Genomic DNA, 19887 nt, shown 5'->3' with positions numbered 1-19887 from the left:
TCAATGCCCATCATCCCCTTTGGGGCTCTTCTGCATCCTGTCAGAGAGGCTCCCTCTTGGTGGATGTCTTCAACCATCTCAATATCGTCTGCCTCAATACTGGCGCCCCGACTTTCCTCTCAGACTCTACTCATACCTACTCCCACTTGGACCTCTCGATCTGTTCTACCACTCTTGCCCGTCGGTTCGAGTGGTATGTCCTTTCTGACACCTATTCGAGCGACCATTTCCCCTGTGTCGTTCGTCTCCTGCACCACACCCCATCCCCACGTCCTTCGTCTCCTGCACCACATCCCATCCCCACGTCCTTCGAGCTGGAACATACCGAAAGCTGACTGGGGAATTTACTCCTCCCTGGCGACCTTTCCGGACCACGATTTTCTCAGTTGTGACAGTCAGGGCGAATACCTCACGGCTGCCGAACGTTCCATTCCTCGTACTACCTCTTCTTCACGTCGCGTTTCCGTCCCCTGGTGGAATGAGGCTTGTAGAGACGCTATCCGTTCTCGACGACGTGCTTTACGCACCTTTCGCCGCCATCCTACGTTGGCGAATTGTATTGGATACAAACGTCTCCGAGCGCAATGCCGTAGAGTCATCAAAGACAGCAAAAAAGCTTGTTGGGCCTCTTTCACCAGCTCCTTTAACAGTTTTACTCCCTCTTCTGTCGTCTGGGGTGGCCTGCGCCGGCTGTCGGGCATTAAGGCCCACTCCTCGGTACCTGGCCTGACTTCAGGTAATGAGGTCCTTGTTGATCCTGTGGATGTCTCCAACGCCTTTTCGTGGAGGTTTCAAGCTCCGCCCATTACTGCCCTGCCTTCCTTCCCAGGAGAGAGGCAGAAGAGGCTCGGCGACCTTCCTTCCACTCGCTGAATCTGGAAACTTATAATGCCCCCTTTACTATGCGGGAACTCGAACGTGCACTTGCACTGTCCCGGTCCTCTGCTCCGGGGCCAGATGCCATTCACGTTCAGATCCTGGCACACCTTTCTCCAGCAGGCAAAAGCTTCCTTCTTCGTACCTACAATCGCATCTGGACCGAAGGTCAAGTCCCCATGCGTTGGCGTGATGCCGTCGTTGTTCCTATACCCAAACCCGGAAAGGATAGACACCTTCCTTCTAGTTACCGCCCCATTTCTCTTACAAGCTGTGTCTGTAAGGTGATGGAGCGCATGGTTAACGCTCGGTTAGTTTGGATTCTTGAATCTCGACGGCTACTTACCAATGTTCAATGCGGTTTTCGTCGCCGCCGCTCCGCTGTTGACCACCTTATGACCTTGTCGACATTCATCATGAACAACTTTTTGCGGAAGCGCCAAACGATAGTCGTGTTCTTCGATTTGGAGAAGGCTTATGATACCTGTTGGAGAGGAGGTATCCTCCGCACTATGCACAGGTGGGGTCTACGCGGTCGCCGGCCCCTTTTTATTGATTCCTTTTTAACAGATCGAAAGTTTAGGGTACGTGTGGGTTCCGTATTGTCCGACGTCTTCCTCCAGGAGAACGGAGTGCCTCAGGGCTCCGTCTTGAGCGTAGCCCTTTTTGCCATAGCGATCAATCCAATTATGGATTACATTCCACCTAATGTCTCGGGCTCTCTTTTTGTCGATGACTTCGCGATCTAGTGCAGTGTCCAGAGAACATGCCTCCTGGAGCGCTGCCTTCAGCGTTGTCTTGACAGCCTATACTCATGGGGTGTGGCAAATGGCTTCCGGTTCTCTGAAGAGAAGACGGTTTGCATCAACTTTTGGCGATATAAAGCGTTCCTTCCGCCATCCTTACATCTCGGTCCCATTGTTCTCCCCTTCGTGGAAACAACTAAGTTTCTAGGGCTCACACTGGACAGGAAACTTTGTTGGTCTCCGCACGTCTCTTATTTGGCTGCCCGTTGTACACGTTCCCTTAATGTCCTCTGAGTGCTTAGTGGTTCATCGTGGGGAGCGGATCGCACTGTCCTGCTTCGCTTGTATCGGTCCATAGTCCGATCAAAGCTGGATTATGGGAGCCTCGTCTATTCGTCTGCTCAGCCATCCCTCTTACGCCATCTCAACTCCATCCACCATAGGGGGTTACGACTTGCGACCGGAGCATTCTACACTAGTCCCGTCGAGAGTCTTTATGCTGAAGCTGCCGAATTACCATTGACCTACCGGCGCGACATACTGCTTTGTCGGTATGCCTGCCGGCTGTTGTCAATGCCCGACCACCCCTCTTATCAGTCCTTCTTTGCCGATTCTCTCGACCGTCAGTATGGGTTGTATGTGTCTGCCCTGCTGCCCCCTGGAGTCCGATTTCGTCGCCTGCTTCGACAATTGGATTTTGCCCTCCCTACCACCTTCAGAGAGGGTGAGTGCCCGACACCACCTTGGCTCCAGGCTCCGGTCCATATTTATCTCGACCTCAGCTCGCTCTCGAAGGAGGGTACTCCGGCTGCAGTGTATTGCTCACGGTTTGTCGAACTTCGTGCGCGGATTGCCAGTCACACCTATATTTACACTGATGGCTCCAAAACTGACGATGGTGTCGGCTGTGCCTTTGTCGTCAGGGCGGTCGCCTTTAAATACCGGCTCCTCGACCAATGTTCCAGCTTTACGCCCGAGCTTTTTGCTCTACATCAGGCCGTTCAGTATGCCCGCCGCCACTGCCATTCATCGTATGCACTCTGCTCTGATTCACTCAGTGCTCTTCAGAGCCTTGGAGCTCCATATCCGGTCCATCCCTTGGTGCAACGGATCCAGCAGTCCCTCCATTCTTTTGCTGCAGATGGCTCTCCTGTCAGCTTTCTGTGGGTTCCCGGCCATGTAGGAGTGCCTGGGAATGAGGCTGCTGATGCTGCAGCCAAGGCTGCAGTCCTCCTGCCTCGGCCAGCCTCCCATTGTGTCCCGTCATCTGACGTTAGTGGGGTTGTTTGTAAGAGGCTTGTGTCGTTGTGGTGGGATACTTGGTCATCACTTCAAGGAAACAAGCTCCGGGCAGTAAAACCGTTCCCAACGGCTTGGACAACCACCTCCCGACCATCTCGGCGAGAAGAGGTCCTTCTGACCAGGTTGCGGATTGAGCATTCCCGGTTTAGCCACCGCTACCTGCTCTCCGGTGACCCAGCCCCGCAGTGCCCTTGTGGTCATGCATTAACAGTGCGCCATGTTTTATTGTCGTGTCCACGTTTTAGTCAATCTCGTATTGTCCTGTCTCTGCCATCTACTTTACAGGATATTTTAGCTGATGACGTTCGAGCAGCTGTTCGTGTTCTTCGTTTCATTACTTTGACTGGATTGTCCAAAGACATCTAACTCTTTCACTTATTTTATCTGCATCTTTGTAAGAACTTTCTGGTGTCCCCCCCCCCCCCCTTGAGTTTTACTAGATTCTATGTGCTCTAACAATTGTGACTGGGCGCTGATGACCTCAGTAGTTGAGCGCCCTTAACCCCCCCCCCCCAAAAAAAAATACTCGACGATTTGGATTGGGGGGGGGGGGGGCACATAGTGCACTGGTGCACTGCCTGTTTTGTTGTAGTGACAAATCAGCCCCCAATTTCTGGCAGGACCTTAACAGTCGATATTGTGAAGTTGTTAGGAACCCCAAGTACCAACAATATTTCTCGAACTTCCTCCGGAGCGCTTTCCATAACTCTCCTCGTAGCTGGATCATCCATGCAAGGAGCAGCTGACATACTTCCTTCTACTATTTTACAGATTCTGTCCCCTCAACGGTTATTCATACACACTTCCGAGAAGACGTGCATCGATGATCTGCTGACATGCCACCACAACGCCTATTTTCTTTCCCGCTGATGTCGAAGGCGAACGCCAGTCTTTGCGAGAACGTACTGGTGCATTTTTTAAATGAAGTTATTGTGGTCTTTCTTGATAGGGGCCAACACCTGAAGTGGTGGAGCTTTTCTTTTGAGGCATCTTCTTAAAAATTTAGGGTGTAAGTGACGGTGGCATTAGCTTCCCTTTCCTTGTAGTTTTAGGTAATTTCAGGAATGTGAGAGTAATGAAAAGAAAAGTCCCGGTCCAGCACAAATTTTCATTGTCTTTATTCCGTTATGCAACCGACGATTGTCCACATTCGCAATTGCGAATACATTTCATGTATTTTCCTACGTAGTTGCTACCATTGTTCAGACATTTCACATAACGGGAAACGAACTTTTACATGCCCTCTTCATAGAAAAATGCCGCTAGCGAAGCCATCCATTGCTGACCACTCTTTTTTGCATCGGCATCGCTTTCAAGTTCCAGAACGAGCGGCAGTCTGAAAGAGCGGGATCGGGGCTGCGCGGCGGATGAATGAACTGCTCCAAACCGAAATGCTGAATATGGTTTTGAGTGACTCCAGTAGAATGGAAACGTTGTTTTCACAGGAATATAGTGCCGTGACTGGACATTCCACGCGTTTGGTTTCGACTTTCTCCAAATTCGCACCATGTGACTACGACTCTTTCTTGAATTTGAAGCGTGATTTTGGAGGAAGTAGCTTTGACAGCGATGACGACGCAAAAAACGGGATTCAGCGGTGACTGTTTTCACTGGCCGTATTTCTCTATGAAGAACGTATAGGAAAGTTGGTTTCCCGCTGTGAGAAATGTCTGAACAACGGTGGAAAATATGTCGGAACATAGTTTAAGAAATGCTCTTTCTTGTAAAGATAAATTTTAGTCTGAAAAGCTGTTTTTATGAGTTTTTTCGAAAACGATACTAACTTTCCAGATACGCCACGTGCTTTCTGAAGTCCCCTGACATTAACATGGATCAAATAAATCAAAATAACTAACGCAGGTTTTTGGAAGGGGCAAAACATTTATATGATAGTAAAGGGGGCGAGTAGTTGGTACGCTACAGATGCATCTACGGAACATTATAGTTAAAGAAGGTTAACTCAGACGCGAGTTCTATATAGTATCGGAAAGGGATTCCATCAGATCCTTATCATGTGAAAGTACGAGGTCTGCCTAAAAAGCATCCGACCTCTGATTTTCCCGCGCAAAACAGAGACGATAGCGCTGCGCCACTGTACACAGTAAAGGAAGAGGCCTTTATGCGCATGGGTGAATTTTGTCCCCGCCTTCCAACGCGTCAGTCGCTGCCTGTTAGTCGCTGAGACAACGTGATCGTCGGATTACCGACTCTCTCAAGACGACTGAACACGTTGAGCAAAGATACTGCATCGAATTTTGTCAAAAGCTTGGTGATTCTCAAAGCGAAACAATTCGTAAGATTCGGCAGGTGTTTGGAGAAGGTGCAATGGGAGTAACACAAATTAAGGAGTTGTTCAACCGATTCAAAATTGGCCGCACATCAGTGGAGAGTGACCAGCGTTCTGGCAGGCCCCAAACTGCTCGGAATTCAGCTGTTGTTGAGAGGGTACAAAATTTGATGATGGCAGGTCGTCGTTTGACAAAGAGGTTAGAGTGAGTAAAGATTCTGCACATGCAATTTTGCTTGATGATGTGAACATGCACCGAGTGGCTGCGAAATTGATCCCACTTGATCAAAAATTTGGCGAAACATGGAATTACAGCCGTTCGCCACCCTACTCTCCAGACTCGGCTGCTTGCGACTTCTGGCTATTTCCAAAATTGAAGACGCCACTGAAAGGATCCCGTTTTGAAAGTAGAGAAGAGATAATGAGGAACACGACGACGGAGTTGAACAACATTCCAAAAGAAGACTTCTAGAGGTATTTCTGGCTGTGGAAGGATCAGTGGGCTAAGTTCGTGCAGGCACAAGGGGCCTACTTTGAAGGGGATTAGGGTCCCAACCCAGTCAGGTATTGGAATTATTTTTTTGGCCAAATGTCGGATACTTTTAAGACAGGCCTCGTACAATGAGGTGACAAGTCATAGGATAGTGACATGCACATATACGGACGGTGGTAGTATTTCGTACAGAAAGTATAAAAGCGCAGTGCATTGGCGACTGGAATTAAGACTTGGAGTAACGCGAATTTGTGTTGGAGCTAGACGCTCGGGACATTCCATCTCGGAAGCCGTTAGGGAATTCAATATACCGCGATCCATATTTTCAAGAGTGTGCCAAGGATACTGTACTTGAGGAAGTACCTCTCACCGCGGCCAACGCAGTGGCCGACGGCCTTCAGTTAACCACCGAGAACAGCTGCGTTTGCTTAGAGCTGTCAGTGTTGGCGTACAAGCAACACTGCGGGAAATAACCTCACAAGTCAATGAAGGACGTACAACGAACGTATCCGTTACGAAAATTTGGCGTTAATGGGCTATGGCAACAGAAGACCTACATGAATGCCTTTGGCAACAACACATTACCTGCTGCGGTTCTATTGCGTTCGTGACCATATCGGTCGAATCCTAGAAGACTGTAAAACCGTGGCCTGGTTAGATGAGTCCCAATTTCAGTTTGTAAGAGGTGACGGTAGGGTTCGAGTGTGGTGCAGACCCTCGAGGCCATTGACCCAAGTTGTTTACAAGGCACTGTGCAAGCTGGTGGCGGCTCCATAAAGGCATGGGCTGGAATGGACTGGGTCGTTCGACTCGAAATGGCTATGCGCGGCTACTTGGAGACCACTTCCAGCCATTCCAGGACTCCATGGTCCCAAACAACGATGGAAACTTTATTGATGACAATGCGCCCTATCTCTGGGCTACAATTGTTCACAATTAGTTTGAAGAACATTCTGGACAATTCGAGCGAATTATTTGGCCCCCTTGATCGCCTGCCATGAGTCCAATAGCAAATTTATGAGACAAGATCAAGAAGTCGATTCGTGCACAATATCCTGCGCCAGGAACGTCTTCGCATTTACGGACGGCTGTAGATATAGCCTGGCTCAATATTTCAGCAGGGGACTTAGAAGGACTTGTCGAGGCCGTTGTACGACGTGTTGCTGCACTAATCCGGGCAACAGGAGGTCCGACGCGATGTTAGGAGGTATCCCGTGACTTTTCTCACCTCAATGTAAATATTGAAGTCCCATGATTCTTCACAGAGCGTAGAGGAACGATGCAGGAGATCCTCACCACTGTACCAGGCGGGGTCCTAATGGGGGTGGTTTGCCGGTGCCTTGCTCTGACCGTGATGGGGATGAATGATGATGGTGATACAACACCCAGTCATCTCGGGACAGGTAAATATCGCTGACCTCGCCGGGAATCGAACCCGGGACCCCGCGCCGGAGGCGAGAACGCTACCGAGACCACGAGCGGCGGACAATGTAAATATAAAAGAGGTAAAGAAAGCGTTAGTTAGGATTTATTAAAGTTGAGCGACGTGTTCCATTGTAGTTATACAGAGTGCGGAGTGCTTGAGCTTACCTGGGAAGATGAAGCCGGAGGTGCTTGAAGGCCCCTGCTGCCGGCACGCCTGCATCAGCGCGTCCACGTCCACGGCGGGCATCTCGCGCACGTGCTTGCTCGGCGACTCCAGCACTGCGCGCCGGATGTCCGCCCTGCACACACAGGAGACGAGGCAAGTCACCGACAGTGCAGGAGTTCCTGGAAGCTATCAACTACCAGACTGATGATCTACATCTATGCCGTCAGTGTGTGGCCGAGCGTACTTTTGCGATCGGTGGTCGTACAACAAAGGTATTGAGGCTTTCGTGGCCACACGTTTTCGTATTGCCTATTGTCTTATGTGTCCGGTTGTTCAGCCGACGTTTGTTTAATGGGGGACGAGTGACATAGAAACTCACAAACGTGGCATTTCTTTTACCAAGAAAGAAGAAAGTCTGAAGGTAAACCAATCCTGGATTCCTTTGCTAGATTCGCAGGTAACAAGAGGGGAACCACAGTGGTAAGACCAGGGAAAATCCCTCAGACATCGATGCGACGGGTTCGTGCAGTGACTGACAAAAAATAATGAGAAACCCAGACGGGGAGAAGGAACCGAGACAGTGTGAGAGGATACGTGATGTGACTTCAGTGCTAACAAAATCGTGTCAGATTTAGATATAACTTGATAGTATGAGCCTACTTATCAGTATGACGTTGACCCCCTCTGATCTGCATGGCTTCACTGATTCACTTCGTCATCAAGAGATTGTATCTTCCCCTCCCTGAAGCAAACTAGCCCACGACTGTTATAACTGTCCTTGGTATCCTCAACACCTGCGCTGGGATGAGGTTGACGTCCGAGCTGGTCGCACACTTGCTCTAGCGGAGAACAGATCTGGAGATCTTCCTCGCCACAGTACTAGCTTTGTATCGTACTCACAAGATTTTAACCAACAGGGATGGGAGTGTTAGCAATCTTACTTGTCGTAATTACTTATGAAGAAACTGCCACGATCCCTATCATTTATTTACAAAGGCCGCTTTTGGCACATATTATAGGCCAACTTCAGATTGATTGGACCATTTGCTGGAGCTGGCGAAGTGCTGGACAGTTGTGTATTGTGAAGACGATAACTGCATGACAACACGCAGGTGCCCAGCACGTCGCCAGCTCCACCACATTGTGTAATCCGTCCGAAAATGACCTACTCTACCTGCCGAAAGAGGTCATTTTAAATACACTGAACAGCCAAAGAAACTGGTACACGTAGCTAATATCGTGTAGGCCAACCACGAGCAGGCAGAAGTGCCCGCAACATGATGTGGCATGGACTGGACTAATGTCTGAATGGTGCTGGAGGGAAGTGACACCATGAAACCTACCGAGCAAGGTGGCGCAGTGGTTAGCACATTGGACTCGCATTCCGAAGGACGACGGTTCAATACCGCGTCCGGTCATCCTGAATTAGGTTTTCCGTGATTTCCCTAAATCACTCCAGGTAAATGCCTGGATGGTTCCTTTGAAAGGGCACGGCCAACTTCCTTCCCCATTCTTCCCTAATCTGATGAGACCGATGACAGCACTCTTTCCCCCAAACAAGTCAACCCCAACCATCAACTATGCAGGGCTGTCCATGAATCCGTAAGAGCACGAGGGGGTGGAAATCTCTTGTGAACAGCACGTCGCAAAGCACCACAGATATGCTCAATAATGTTCATGTTTGGGGAGTTTGGTGGCCAGCGGAAGTGCATAAACTCAGAGGAGTGCTGTTGGAGCATTTCTGATGGTGTGGAGTGTCACATTGTCACTCCCCAGATCGACGATCATCTGGGTAGTACAGAACTGCCATGCAATGCTGAACATCATGCGACGCCACTCATGAGGAGCCCATAGCACGCTGATCACGGCACCGTTCCAGATGCCAGCCATACGTATTGTGATGATAACGGCAGCGTACGCACGGAATAGTAATTCCCTAATCAAGGTCCTGCTACTCTCCGATGCGGGATGAGACAGGATTTGCAGGCAGATCATTGCTTGCTCTCGGGTGACGGACGTAGTTGTAAAGAGTTTACAACGTGATTGTTCATCTACATCTAGATATCTACTCTGGAAGCCGCCGTTTTGTGCGTGGTGGAGTGTACCCTGTACCACGATTATGCAAGTCAGGGAAGGAAAACGTCACAGTATGAATCGTCGACTGACAGCTTATTCCATGAGGTTACTTCGACGGACACACGCACACACGCACACACGCACACACGCACACACGCACACACGCACACACGCACACACGCACACACGCACCAGTGAAGGTTGCACTACTCGAATATAACGATCCACTCAACTGGGGAGAGGTCCCATCCTTCCAATCTTTTGGATTTGGAAAGGCACAGTGGTGTTACTTCTGGCGTCATGGTGTGTGGAGCCATCGAGTACGACTTCAGGCCAAAAGTCACAAATTACGGAAAAATAGAATGAAATAAGAAAAATGTGTGCACATTGTGTAGATTGAGTGCTAGAGAGATTGAGGATATTTAGAAACTTTCTTCTGGATCCTTATACTAAGGCTTCTGTTGCTATAAAACGATTTTTGCAGTTATAAGCCCACGCATAATACTCTCAACTGCCGAATCCTTGGATTCTTGCAGGCACACTGCAAGGCATCGGTAGAGAACTGGCGCTATTCGCGCAGTGAACAAACTCAGTGATGCACTTACCGAGTCCGATCAATACCACGGAAACGGATAGGACACGTGACAAGCAGAAACCATGTCTGGTGGACGCAGCAGTCCAAAAGAAAGGAGTCGTCTTCAAGATAAACCACCAAAACGCTCAGATAACATGGGTCGTATAATGCTAAGCCGCTGAAGCGGATAGCCATGCACCGAGGTTGCTCGACGGCTTGCTCAGTTTTGAGTGGGATAGGTACAACTATTCATCCTCGGCACATTGTAGAGAGTGTCACTAAACTTCCCGAGTGCGAAAGGTGAGTGCAAAATTGAGTATTTCACTTGTTCTGTTTACATTTGGCCGATTCTCCTTTATGTGCGAGCGAAATGAAATGCCGCCGCCGGTCGGGTATACCAGTCACCTGGTGAGAGTGTTTGTAGTTGAAGCCACCTAGGCGACTTGGCAGTCGATGAGTATGAAATGATGTTGGAGACAACACAACACCCAGCCCCGACCGGAGAAAATCTCCGATCCGGCCGGGAATCGAACCCGGAGCCCTCGCATGGTCTTCTGCTTCGCTGAAAACCTTTCTAAATACCTTATATACACTTATTTGATCATCAATCACATCTCACGATGTTCCGCCTCAAAGGAGGACGTTCTTGTTACCAAAGTATTATCAGAGACAGCGAAAAAACAGCGAATGGAAAAAAAAGAAAAAAGCCACGACCAAGAAGTGAACACAGACCGGCAGTCCAATGCGTTAACATCTCTTTTTCCCTCTTTCTTTCTAAATGACGAATAAAAAACACAACTAAGAATCAAACATGGGTCAGCAGTTCGGTAACCTAACGCATCGACCGACTTTTCCTTAACAAGACTATCAGGGCTAAAAAATGAAATAAACTGTCAAATAATATACCTGAAAAGCGGCCATTTTTAAAAAACCACGAGGACCGGCTAATTCAACCGATACCTTGACAACCAAATATAAAATTTATCGTATTTGCATGCAAGTCGCGATATCATGGCAGGGGCAAACGCTTCCGTTATCAGTGGGCATATACTGGTGGAAGGCAAGTGTGTCAGTATCATCGCCTCCATCTACAACGTAATGAAATGAACGTAGTGGCCCAACAGCCATGGAATTGCATTTGACTTTGTTCTCGGAAAGCAGGAGGAGTCTGTATGGAACAGGCCGAAAAGGCAGTCTCAACTGTCCGTGATAGAAACGCTAATCCGTGACACTAAGTCCAATATGAAATAGGCGCTTTTTGGTGGAAAACAAGTTGTGGACCACTTGATACCACGCCATCGGTAGAAAGGGAAGCGTAAGACGAAACCACACCGTCTTCCAAGAAGTCTGCGACGATACTTGTTGAACAGGAGCCGTACAGTCAATCCCTCTCCCGGGCATTAACAAATGTTTGGTAGATGGACGTGTTGTATAAAATCAAAAATATAAAATCCGCGGTCATGTTTTAACCGAAAATTCAATCTGCCGACTTCGACAGGCGGTTCAAGACTGCCCGGCCACAGACAGTAAAACTGCCGAGACATCAATGTGTGCACTGCGCGAGTGTAGTCAACGCGGTGCGCCGAACAAAAAACACAGACGCTTATGTTTGAATGGCGGAAAGTCCCAAGCTCCCCAAGGGGACGCACACGAGCACCCACCTCGTACCGTAATCGAAGAATGTGATGCTTCAATAAAAAACGGCTAGACGTCTGTTTCAGTTTCCAGCCACCATCGCGGGCAGGCGAAACGCTTTGCACAAGACGTAGGTATCCAGGACTCGAATTTTCTGAAGCAGGTTAAGAGAACGCCGTTTATGTTCCAGGATTTTTCCTTGTATCTTGCTTGTAATCGACTACCAATTAAATGTAGCCATTTTAATTGGAGCCACCATCAGTCATGGCACCCAAAGACTTACGTCGATTCACCACTGCCGCCAACACATTGTCCGCGTATGCGCGCACCGAGATCGTCTCGCCCAAGAGCGACTATCTTTGTGAATTAGGGGCGATCCTTCGAAGAAGGAGTTCAAGTGATAGAACAAACAAAGACAATGACAGCGAACTTCCCTGAAGGAAACCCCTACCGACGCTCATCAGGGGCGTCAGGTGTCCATTGACAGTCACCGAAGCTTGGATAACCGTAAACAAATTAGATAAGAACCTCCGCGCGTCAGTATTGAACCCACGCTTTCCGGTACCGGCACCAGGAAGAAATGACTGACTAGGTCGAACGCTTTGTCAAAATCCGTAAAAGCCAGGGTACAAAGAGCAGGAATGACAGCGGACTCTGATACATCACGACATCCAGCTACCAGGGTCAGAGTAGTTCGACCACGAATACAAATATGATGGTCAGCAACAATATTCTCAAGTAACGCAGACACCAGCTACTCAGCGCTCGCCACAGCCTTATAATCAGAATTTGGTAAGGTAATCGGGCGAAATACGTCTGTTTCTGCCTGACAAGAGGCTTTAGGAAATAACACAATTTTGGGTTAGATAGAGCAGCAATCAGTCGTAGAATTAAGTTGCTTTAATATGACATTTATAGTCACAACGCAGATCAGATTTCGACCTGTGTCAGGTCATTATCAATGCAGTGCGGAATTGTAGCAGTTGCTCGTGCTCAAGTGAATGCTTACACAGTTCAGCCATTACCAGTAATGGTTGAACTGTGTAAGCATTCACTTGAGCACGAGCAACTGCTACAATTCCGCACTGCATTGATAATGACCTGACACAGGTCGAAATCTGATCTGCGTTGTGACTATAAATGTCATATTAAAGCAACTTAATTCTACGACTGATTTCTGCTCTATCTAACCCAATATAACCACAGTCGTTGCGTGCACCCACCCCATGGAGCTCAACCTGATAACACAATTTTGCCAACCTTAGATGAGTCTGGTACCAACCCCCCTCCCGCCCTCCTTTCAAAAGCAACGTAAGAGTAGGAGCCAACAAAGAACAAAAACGCACATAAAATTCTTTTGGTAGACCATCCACCATCAGCGATTTACGAGGTGATCTGACAATTAGATCACATACATCGTCACATTGAAAAGCATCTAAAAACGTAGCGTTATGTGCAGTTGTAAGTCTACGGTCCAGAGTTCGAATAAGAGGATTGGAGGACATGAACGAGTACCTCATACATACCGACATAGAAATGATGGAAGGCATGCAATATGTCCTTCAGTGCGGTCCCAATATTACGTCCTCCGTCTTGAGAGACGTAATACACGCACGTCTACGATGAGTCTGATACAGAAAAGTCAGTTCATCCGCATCCAAGGAACGTGGTTTGAATTGCTTGGTTAACCATGAGCCGTGGCGGGTTTCTCTTAGCGTATCGATAACGCTATTCTTATTATCTTTGACTGACATGTTGCTGCTGGGGCGCAGTGCCCTCTGGTGTGGCGGGTCCGTGCGTGGTGGCCGGTTTGGTGGGCAGTATGAGCTGAGGAACGAAGCTGTACCGAGCTTACCGTAGGGCCTCTTCGCCGAGGTCGTAGCTGTTGGAGGGCGACCAATATTGTGATCATGTTGCCCTTCGAGTAAGTTTTTGAATACCGACAGGGCTTGTACCGTGATTTATCAGAAGGACGCCGAGCTGTCAGGTCAGTGTTTACTGTCATTGTGGTCTGTCTTCCTTCTGTTTGTTGGGTGCGGACGCCCATGGCTCCACGGTATTCGAAGGGCAATGTGAATCCAAAATCTGGTAGATCTGATTCATGGGGTAACTTATTGTAATTTGCTTTATGCGTTAACTTTATGAATCCGTGGTGCTCGTTCACCTTTAGCCTGTGGAAAGCGCTGTGTTCCAGAAAAAAGCTTATTTGGAAAGTTGTTAGTGTGCATTAGTGTATGGATTACTTGTTCTTGTCCACATCGCATCAGTTCCTCTGATTTTTAAAGTAAATGATTGGTCATGTAATTTTCAGTTAGAGGCGCAGTCAAATGTTTAGTATTACCAGTTGCCACGAATGCTTAATTGTTCGTGTTAGAATGTGTGTCGGTTTTGCTATTTTATTGGCCTATTTATGATTTGCTTTTGTTGTTCTGGCTTCCCTGAAGATAATGCTAAAGGCGTGTACTGTTGAGAAATTATATAGTGCGTCTGTTCTATTCAAGCCGTTCAAATAAATTTTAGTCTATTCCAGGACGCATTTGTTCTCTCCGAATCGCTATGGACTAATGTGTGTAGAAATGATCTTTGAATGTCATGCGAGTGTCCTTGTGGCTGCTTCAATAGTTCGCTAAAAAAACTGATATTACTACTCTATTGCTGAAATATTTTTAGCTGGTTTCCTAAATCTTTTGACTAACTTATTAAAAAAGCAGTGAAATTGTCATTGTCACTGGTAAGAGATGAGATTAATTAATTCTACCCAAAGAGTTATTTATTTGATGCGCGGCTGAATGTTGGAATTTTGTCTGATTAAAATTATTTGTGCTGCAGGAAACTGTCGTTAATAATCTCTCGTGACTCCATTGCTGGTACGTGCTACCCAGGATCGGGCGCCACTTACGTCCCGTCGGCTTGCTTAGCCGGCTGTTTACATCATTTGAAGTGCATACACTCGGCAACTCTCGCCGCTACCTATCTTTCGCGCTGTTTCCTCCAACTGCAGCCGCACCTTAATGTTCCTGTTCAAGCTAAGTTCATACTTGGAATAATTATGAATTTGTATCTGTTAGCTTGAGAGCTTCACCTTAAGCAAATTTTGATGTGCCTTGGGATCTCAACAAATACCTTAATCTGTTGTAACTTAATTATTCTTGTGTTATTGGAAAATTTATTAAATCTTTAATTGATGTGTGTTTCTGGGTTTAAAATTATCTTGTCTGGATGTTGGTGTTCAATTGTTTTTCATTGTTTTATGGATGGTTTTAAGTTTTTTAATTAGTCAAGATTAAATCATGTTTTATTCTCACTATCCGGTAATGAAGGGCCTTCTTATCTGTTCTGATACGGTTGTTTAAATTTACGTCTCCCTTTATTACGACTTTACTTGGGTTAAAATTAACTTTAAATTTTCTGTAGATTATTTAAATTGGCATTGACTCTTAAATGGGTCTCATTGCTTGGCCTTTTAATTAATTAAGAAGGTAAGCTTAATTGGCTGCTATGTGATTGAAATGGTGTAAAATAAGTTTGCGTTTTACCAGTGAATGAAGTGTGTAAAATACCCATTGGTCCAGCCCTTTCCGGTTTTTCTACCAGCCTGAATTAAGAGACCATAATTATCACCGTTTGACGCTGTTTCAGTTGTAACAATCGCACCTTTACACGCCTGACGTCTGCGGTCCACAGAGGAACGTGATGACCGCCGTCATAGAGGTCACGTTGGAGAGAGCAGTAGAATTCTTGGTCCTCCGAAATTCCAGTGATCTATCTATTGTCGTAGCGTCGGCTTTGCGAGTTAAATCCACCATTCCAAACCGGAACGGAGACTACGGTCCCACGCTTCTCTGATCACCCCATCTAGTAAGGGATCTTCAAAGTGCACTACATTCAGCCTCCTAGGTGATCTAAACACCTTCACCTGCTGTCGCCTGCAATTTAAAGTAACAGTCACTCCTCATTGGCCCTTGATGATGGCTGGGATCACATCAAAAGGCAAAATCCTATTGCGCTTCCAATAAAATAAATAACATCTGGTAAGCCTACTGCTAGAAGTAGCAATAAGTATCTTTGACAAGAGTCGGATATTTACAGATCCAAACGTCTTGTACTTTCGAGGAATGAATTAAATCTTGCAATTCCCGACATAAATTAAAACTTGGGGACTGATCCACAGGATGCAAGGCACTGTTAAAATCACAACCTATCAAAATACTCCGCGGTATTTTTGGTAACAAATAAACCACCTCATAAAATCCGCAACGGTCCAAAGTTCGTCCGGAACTGGGCGGTGTATAAAGGAGAATCAAGATCAGGTGAAGAAGAGCACATCCTATTCCTCTACCACTATCAAGAACTTAAACACCTACGGTGGAAATACCTACCATAAAAAACGAGGCCGGTCACGGGGGACATTCGGGAGCCACGTTTAAACACAATACTAAAACTAGGAAGAGGTAAACGAGTGAACTGAATTTCTTGTAAAAATACTACATCCTCACAGGGATCATAGATAAAATGACGCAACGAAGCGCGCCGCAGTTCCGATTCCACCCGATTAACATTCAGAGAAAGAAATGTTTACGGCTGCATACTGTAACAAGAAACAAATTCGAGCTGCTGTTCTACTTAATTACGTCATCAGTGTTGGTCAAGGACCATTGTGAGGTCCATTGAAGGGTGTGCGACTTGCATCCTCGCTTCTGGAATCTTTAGGTTTCATGTTTTACGAGCCACCGCGCGCTCAGATTGGACGATTGTTTACAACATCTGCAGTCGGGGACGTAGGCGGTTCTCAAATGTTACCCATAGTAAGTGATAAACAGAGCCTCAGAAGTCCACTCCGCAGAACGAGATCCTTCAATTTAGATCGACGCACAAGAGTGGTCAGGCAACACAACAGCTCGGTCGACAGGTAGTGGGCCGGCTTCCTGGCTACCTATCGCCTTTACAGAAGTAACAACAGCAGTCAGTTCCGATCTCACCTGAATGGGTTACATGAAGGAGTAGGTGGGTTTAGGTGGGCCTCAGAGTGATGCTGTTGAATCTTTGATACACGAGGAGGCCTCTCGACCTCCCAAACCCAGGGTGGTTCCAGAGGATTTACTTCAACCACAGGAGGGATACAGAGAGAAAAACCAGAGACATCAACAAAAGTATTCGCACGACCGACCAGTCGGTAATGGAGTTCTCAGTACTGGAAGATACATCAACCGACACAATTATTTCAGGGAGCGGTCGTTGAGCAGAAGAGGCATCCAACTCTTCAAATGCTTCAAATGGCTCTGAGCACTATCGTACTTAACATCGTAGGTCATCAGTCCCCTAGAACTTAGAATCACTTAAACCTAACTAACCTATGGACATCACACACATCCATGCCCGAGACAGGATTCGAGCCTGCGACCGTATTGGTGCGCGGTTCCAGACTGAAACGCCTAGAACCGTTCGGCCACACCGACCGGCCATCCGACTCTTCATCCTGCGTACGACATTTCTTACGTTGCACCGCGGACACTGTTGTCTTGGCAACAACAATTAGAGCTGTACTGTCAGGGTAATGACGGAAATTCGGGAGCTGTAAGCTGCGCTTCGCTCTGTTGTTCCGTTTCACCCAGGGCGGCCGTGGCACGAATCTAGTGAGCAAGAGAAATGAGATCAACTAACGTCAGTTTTCGACGCCGTTTAAATGAGGAATTCAGTACAAGTACCCGCCGTGTGCAATTAGATCTACTGTGACCACTTTCATTGCAAAGAAATCGTCCCCACCTGTCCACAAAACATTTCATGAATGTGATAACCACAGACCTGTAGATGGGAAGGAATGTTACATTTGATTACCATCTCCGCTAAACGGATACCGCTAAAACATAGCTACCCGTGCTGAATGAACCAGCGTTTGTATCATATACACTCCCGGAAATGGAAAAAAGAACACATTGACACCGGTGTGTCAGACCCACCATACTTGCTCCGGACACTGCGAGAGGGCTGTACAAGCAATGATCACACGCACGGCACAGCGGACACACCAGGAACCGCGGTGTTGGCCGTCGAATGGCGCTAGCTGCGCAGCATTTGTGCACCGCCGCCGTCAGTGACAGCCAGTTTGCCGTGGCATACGGAGCTCCATCGCAGTCTTTAACACTGGTAGCATGCCGCGACAGCGTGGACGTGAACCGTATGTGCAGTTGACGGACTTTGAGCGAGGGCGTATAGGGGGAATGCGGGAGGCCGGGTGGACGTACCGCCGAATTGCTCAACACGTGGGGCGTGAGGTCTCCACAGTACATCGATGTTGTCCCCAGTGGTCGGCGGAAGGTGCACGTGCCCGTCGACCTGGGACCGGACCGCAGCGACGCACGGATGCACGCCAAGACCGTAAGATCCTACGCAGTGCCGTAGGGGACCGCACCGCCACTTCCCAGCAAATTAGGGACACTGTTGCTCCTGGGGTATCGGCGAGGACCATTCGCAACCGTCTCCATGAAGCTGGGCTACGGTCCCGCACACCATTAGGCCGTCTTCCGCTCACGCCCCAACATCGTGCAGCCCGCCTCCAGTGGTGTCGCGACAGGCGTGAATGGAGGGACGAATGGAGACGTGTCGTCTTCAGCGATGAGAGTCGCTTCTGCCTTGGTGCCAATGATGGTCGTATGCGTGTTTGGCGCCGTGCAGGTGAGCGCCACAATCAGGACTGCATACGACCGAGGCACACAGGGCCAACACCCGGCATCATGGTGTGGGGAGCGATCTCCTACACTGGCCGTACACCACTGGTGATCGTCGAGGGGACACTGAATAGTGCACGGTACATCCAAACCGTCATCGAACCCATCGTTCTACCATTCCTAGACCGGCAAGGGAACTTGCTGTTCCAACAGGACAATGCACGTCCGCATGTATCCCGTGCCACCCAACGTGCTCTAGAAGGTGTAAGTCAACTACCCTGGCCAGCAAGATCTCCGGATCTGTCCCCCATTGAGCATGTTTGGGACTGGATGAAGCGTCGTCTCACGCGGTCTGCACGTCCAGCACGAACGCTGGTCCAACTGAGGCGCCAGGTGGAAATGGCATGGCAAGCCGTTCCACAGGACTACATCCAGCATCTCTACGATCGTCTCCATGGGAGAATAGCAGCCGGCATTGCTGCGAAAGGTGGATATACACTGTACTAGTGCCGACATTGTGCATGCTCTGTTGCCTGTGTCTATGTGCCTGTGGTTCTGTCAGTGTGATCATGTGATGTATCTGACCCCAGGAATGTGTCAATAAAGTTTCCCCTTCCTGGGACAATGAATTCACGGTGTTCTTATTTCAATTTCCAGGAGTGTATCTCTCACATCACGATAAAGGAACAAAATCTCCTGAAGTGAGTTGTCAACCTCTGGCAGGAGATTGAAGACTGACATTTATGTAACCCAGCTCTACGTTAGAAGTGCCACACTTATGGTAAATGGAAAATGTCGTGTGGCTAAGGCCTTCCGGCGGGTAGACCGTTCGCCTGGTGCAAGTCTCTCCAGTTGACGCCACTTGCGTGTCGATGGGGATGAAATGATGATGAGGACAACACAACACCCAGTCCCTGAGCGGAGAAAATCTCCGACCTAGCCGGGAATCGAACCCGAGCCATTAGGTATGACATTCCGTCGCGCTGACCACTCAGCTACCAGGGGCGGACCACACTTATGGTACCACCGTGATACTTAAAGCGAACTTCAGAACCATGAGGCATAAGCAACCCCTCTATTTGTATCCAAAAACTTAACGAAAGAGACATAGCTATCAGAGTGAAAATAGGCAGTATGAGCCCGATGAGACGTTACATGAATGGTATCGACGAGCCATTGATGAAGCTTCAAAGACCCGGGCTGCACAGAACGTGTGGATTTGTCCAAACTAAAGCTTACTGTGCCTTTTCTCGAAACACGCTTGGAAGCAGTGGTCGACATTATGGACGCATGGTGCACTCACCGCTCACCACTCAGCTTTGGAGGTGGACTACGTGGGAGTATTCCGAGAACACCGCTCACAAATTCTACAACCAGCATCACACGTGCAAACAAAAATTACTGCCCGTGATTTTTCCTTGCTGCTATTCGCTGGCTGCATGCAAATGTAGTGAGTACTAGCTCAGCACCCGCTGCTTCTCCCGCATAGGCTGTATGGACTGCACATCTTATTTTTTTTTTTATGTTGCTCACAATGTCCAACACCTTCTAAACTTTTCATGCTGATTAAGGTCATAGAAGCATGGCGTTTTTCGAAAGTACTTCTGACCTAAAAGCGATCGTAGTAGCTGGAGGTTTTCGT

General features: G+C 48.0%; 1 protein-coding gene across 1 annotated transcript in view; it reads right to left on the bottom strand.

Moving 5' to 3' along the window:
- The window catches only part of LOC124712314 (phospholipase A2 hemilipin-like), a 155446-nt gene that overhangs the window by 118426 nt on the left and 17133 nt on the right, over positions 1-19887 (bottom strand). The window contains exons 2-3 of the mRNA XM_047242607.1: positions 19549-19612; positions 7295-7428 (exon numbers count right to left, since the gene is read on the bottom strand). Coding sequence (XP_047098563.1) covers positions 7295-7428; positions 19549-19612 — 198 coding nt within the window. The remainder of the gene's footprint in view (positions 1-7294; positions 7429-19548; positions 19613-19887) is intronic.

This window comes from Schistocerca piceifrons, chromosome 8 (assembly GCF_021461385.2).
Source record: "Schistocerca piceifrons isolate TAMUIC-IGC-003096 chromosome 8, iqSchPice1.1, whole genome shotgun sequence".
Classification (NCBI taxonomy): domain Eukaryota; kingdom Metazoa; phylum Arthropoda; class Insecta; order Orthoptera; family Acrididae; genus Schistocerca; species Schistocerca piceifrons.
Note: the sequence above shows the minus strand (reverse complement) of the source record. Positions and strands in the feature narration are given on the sequence as shown.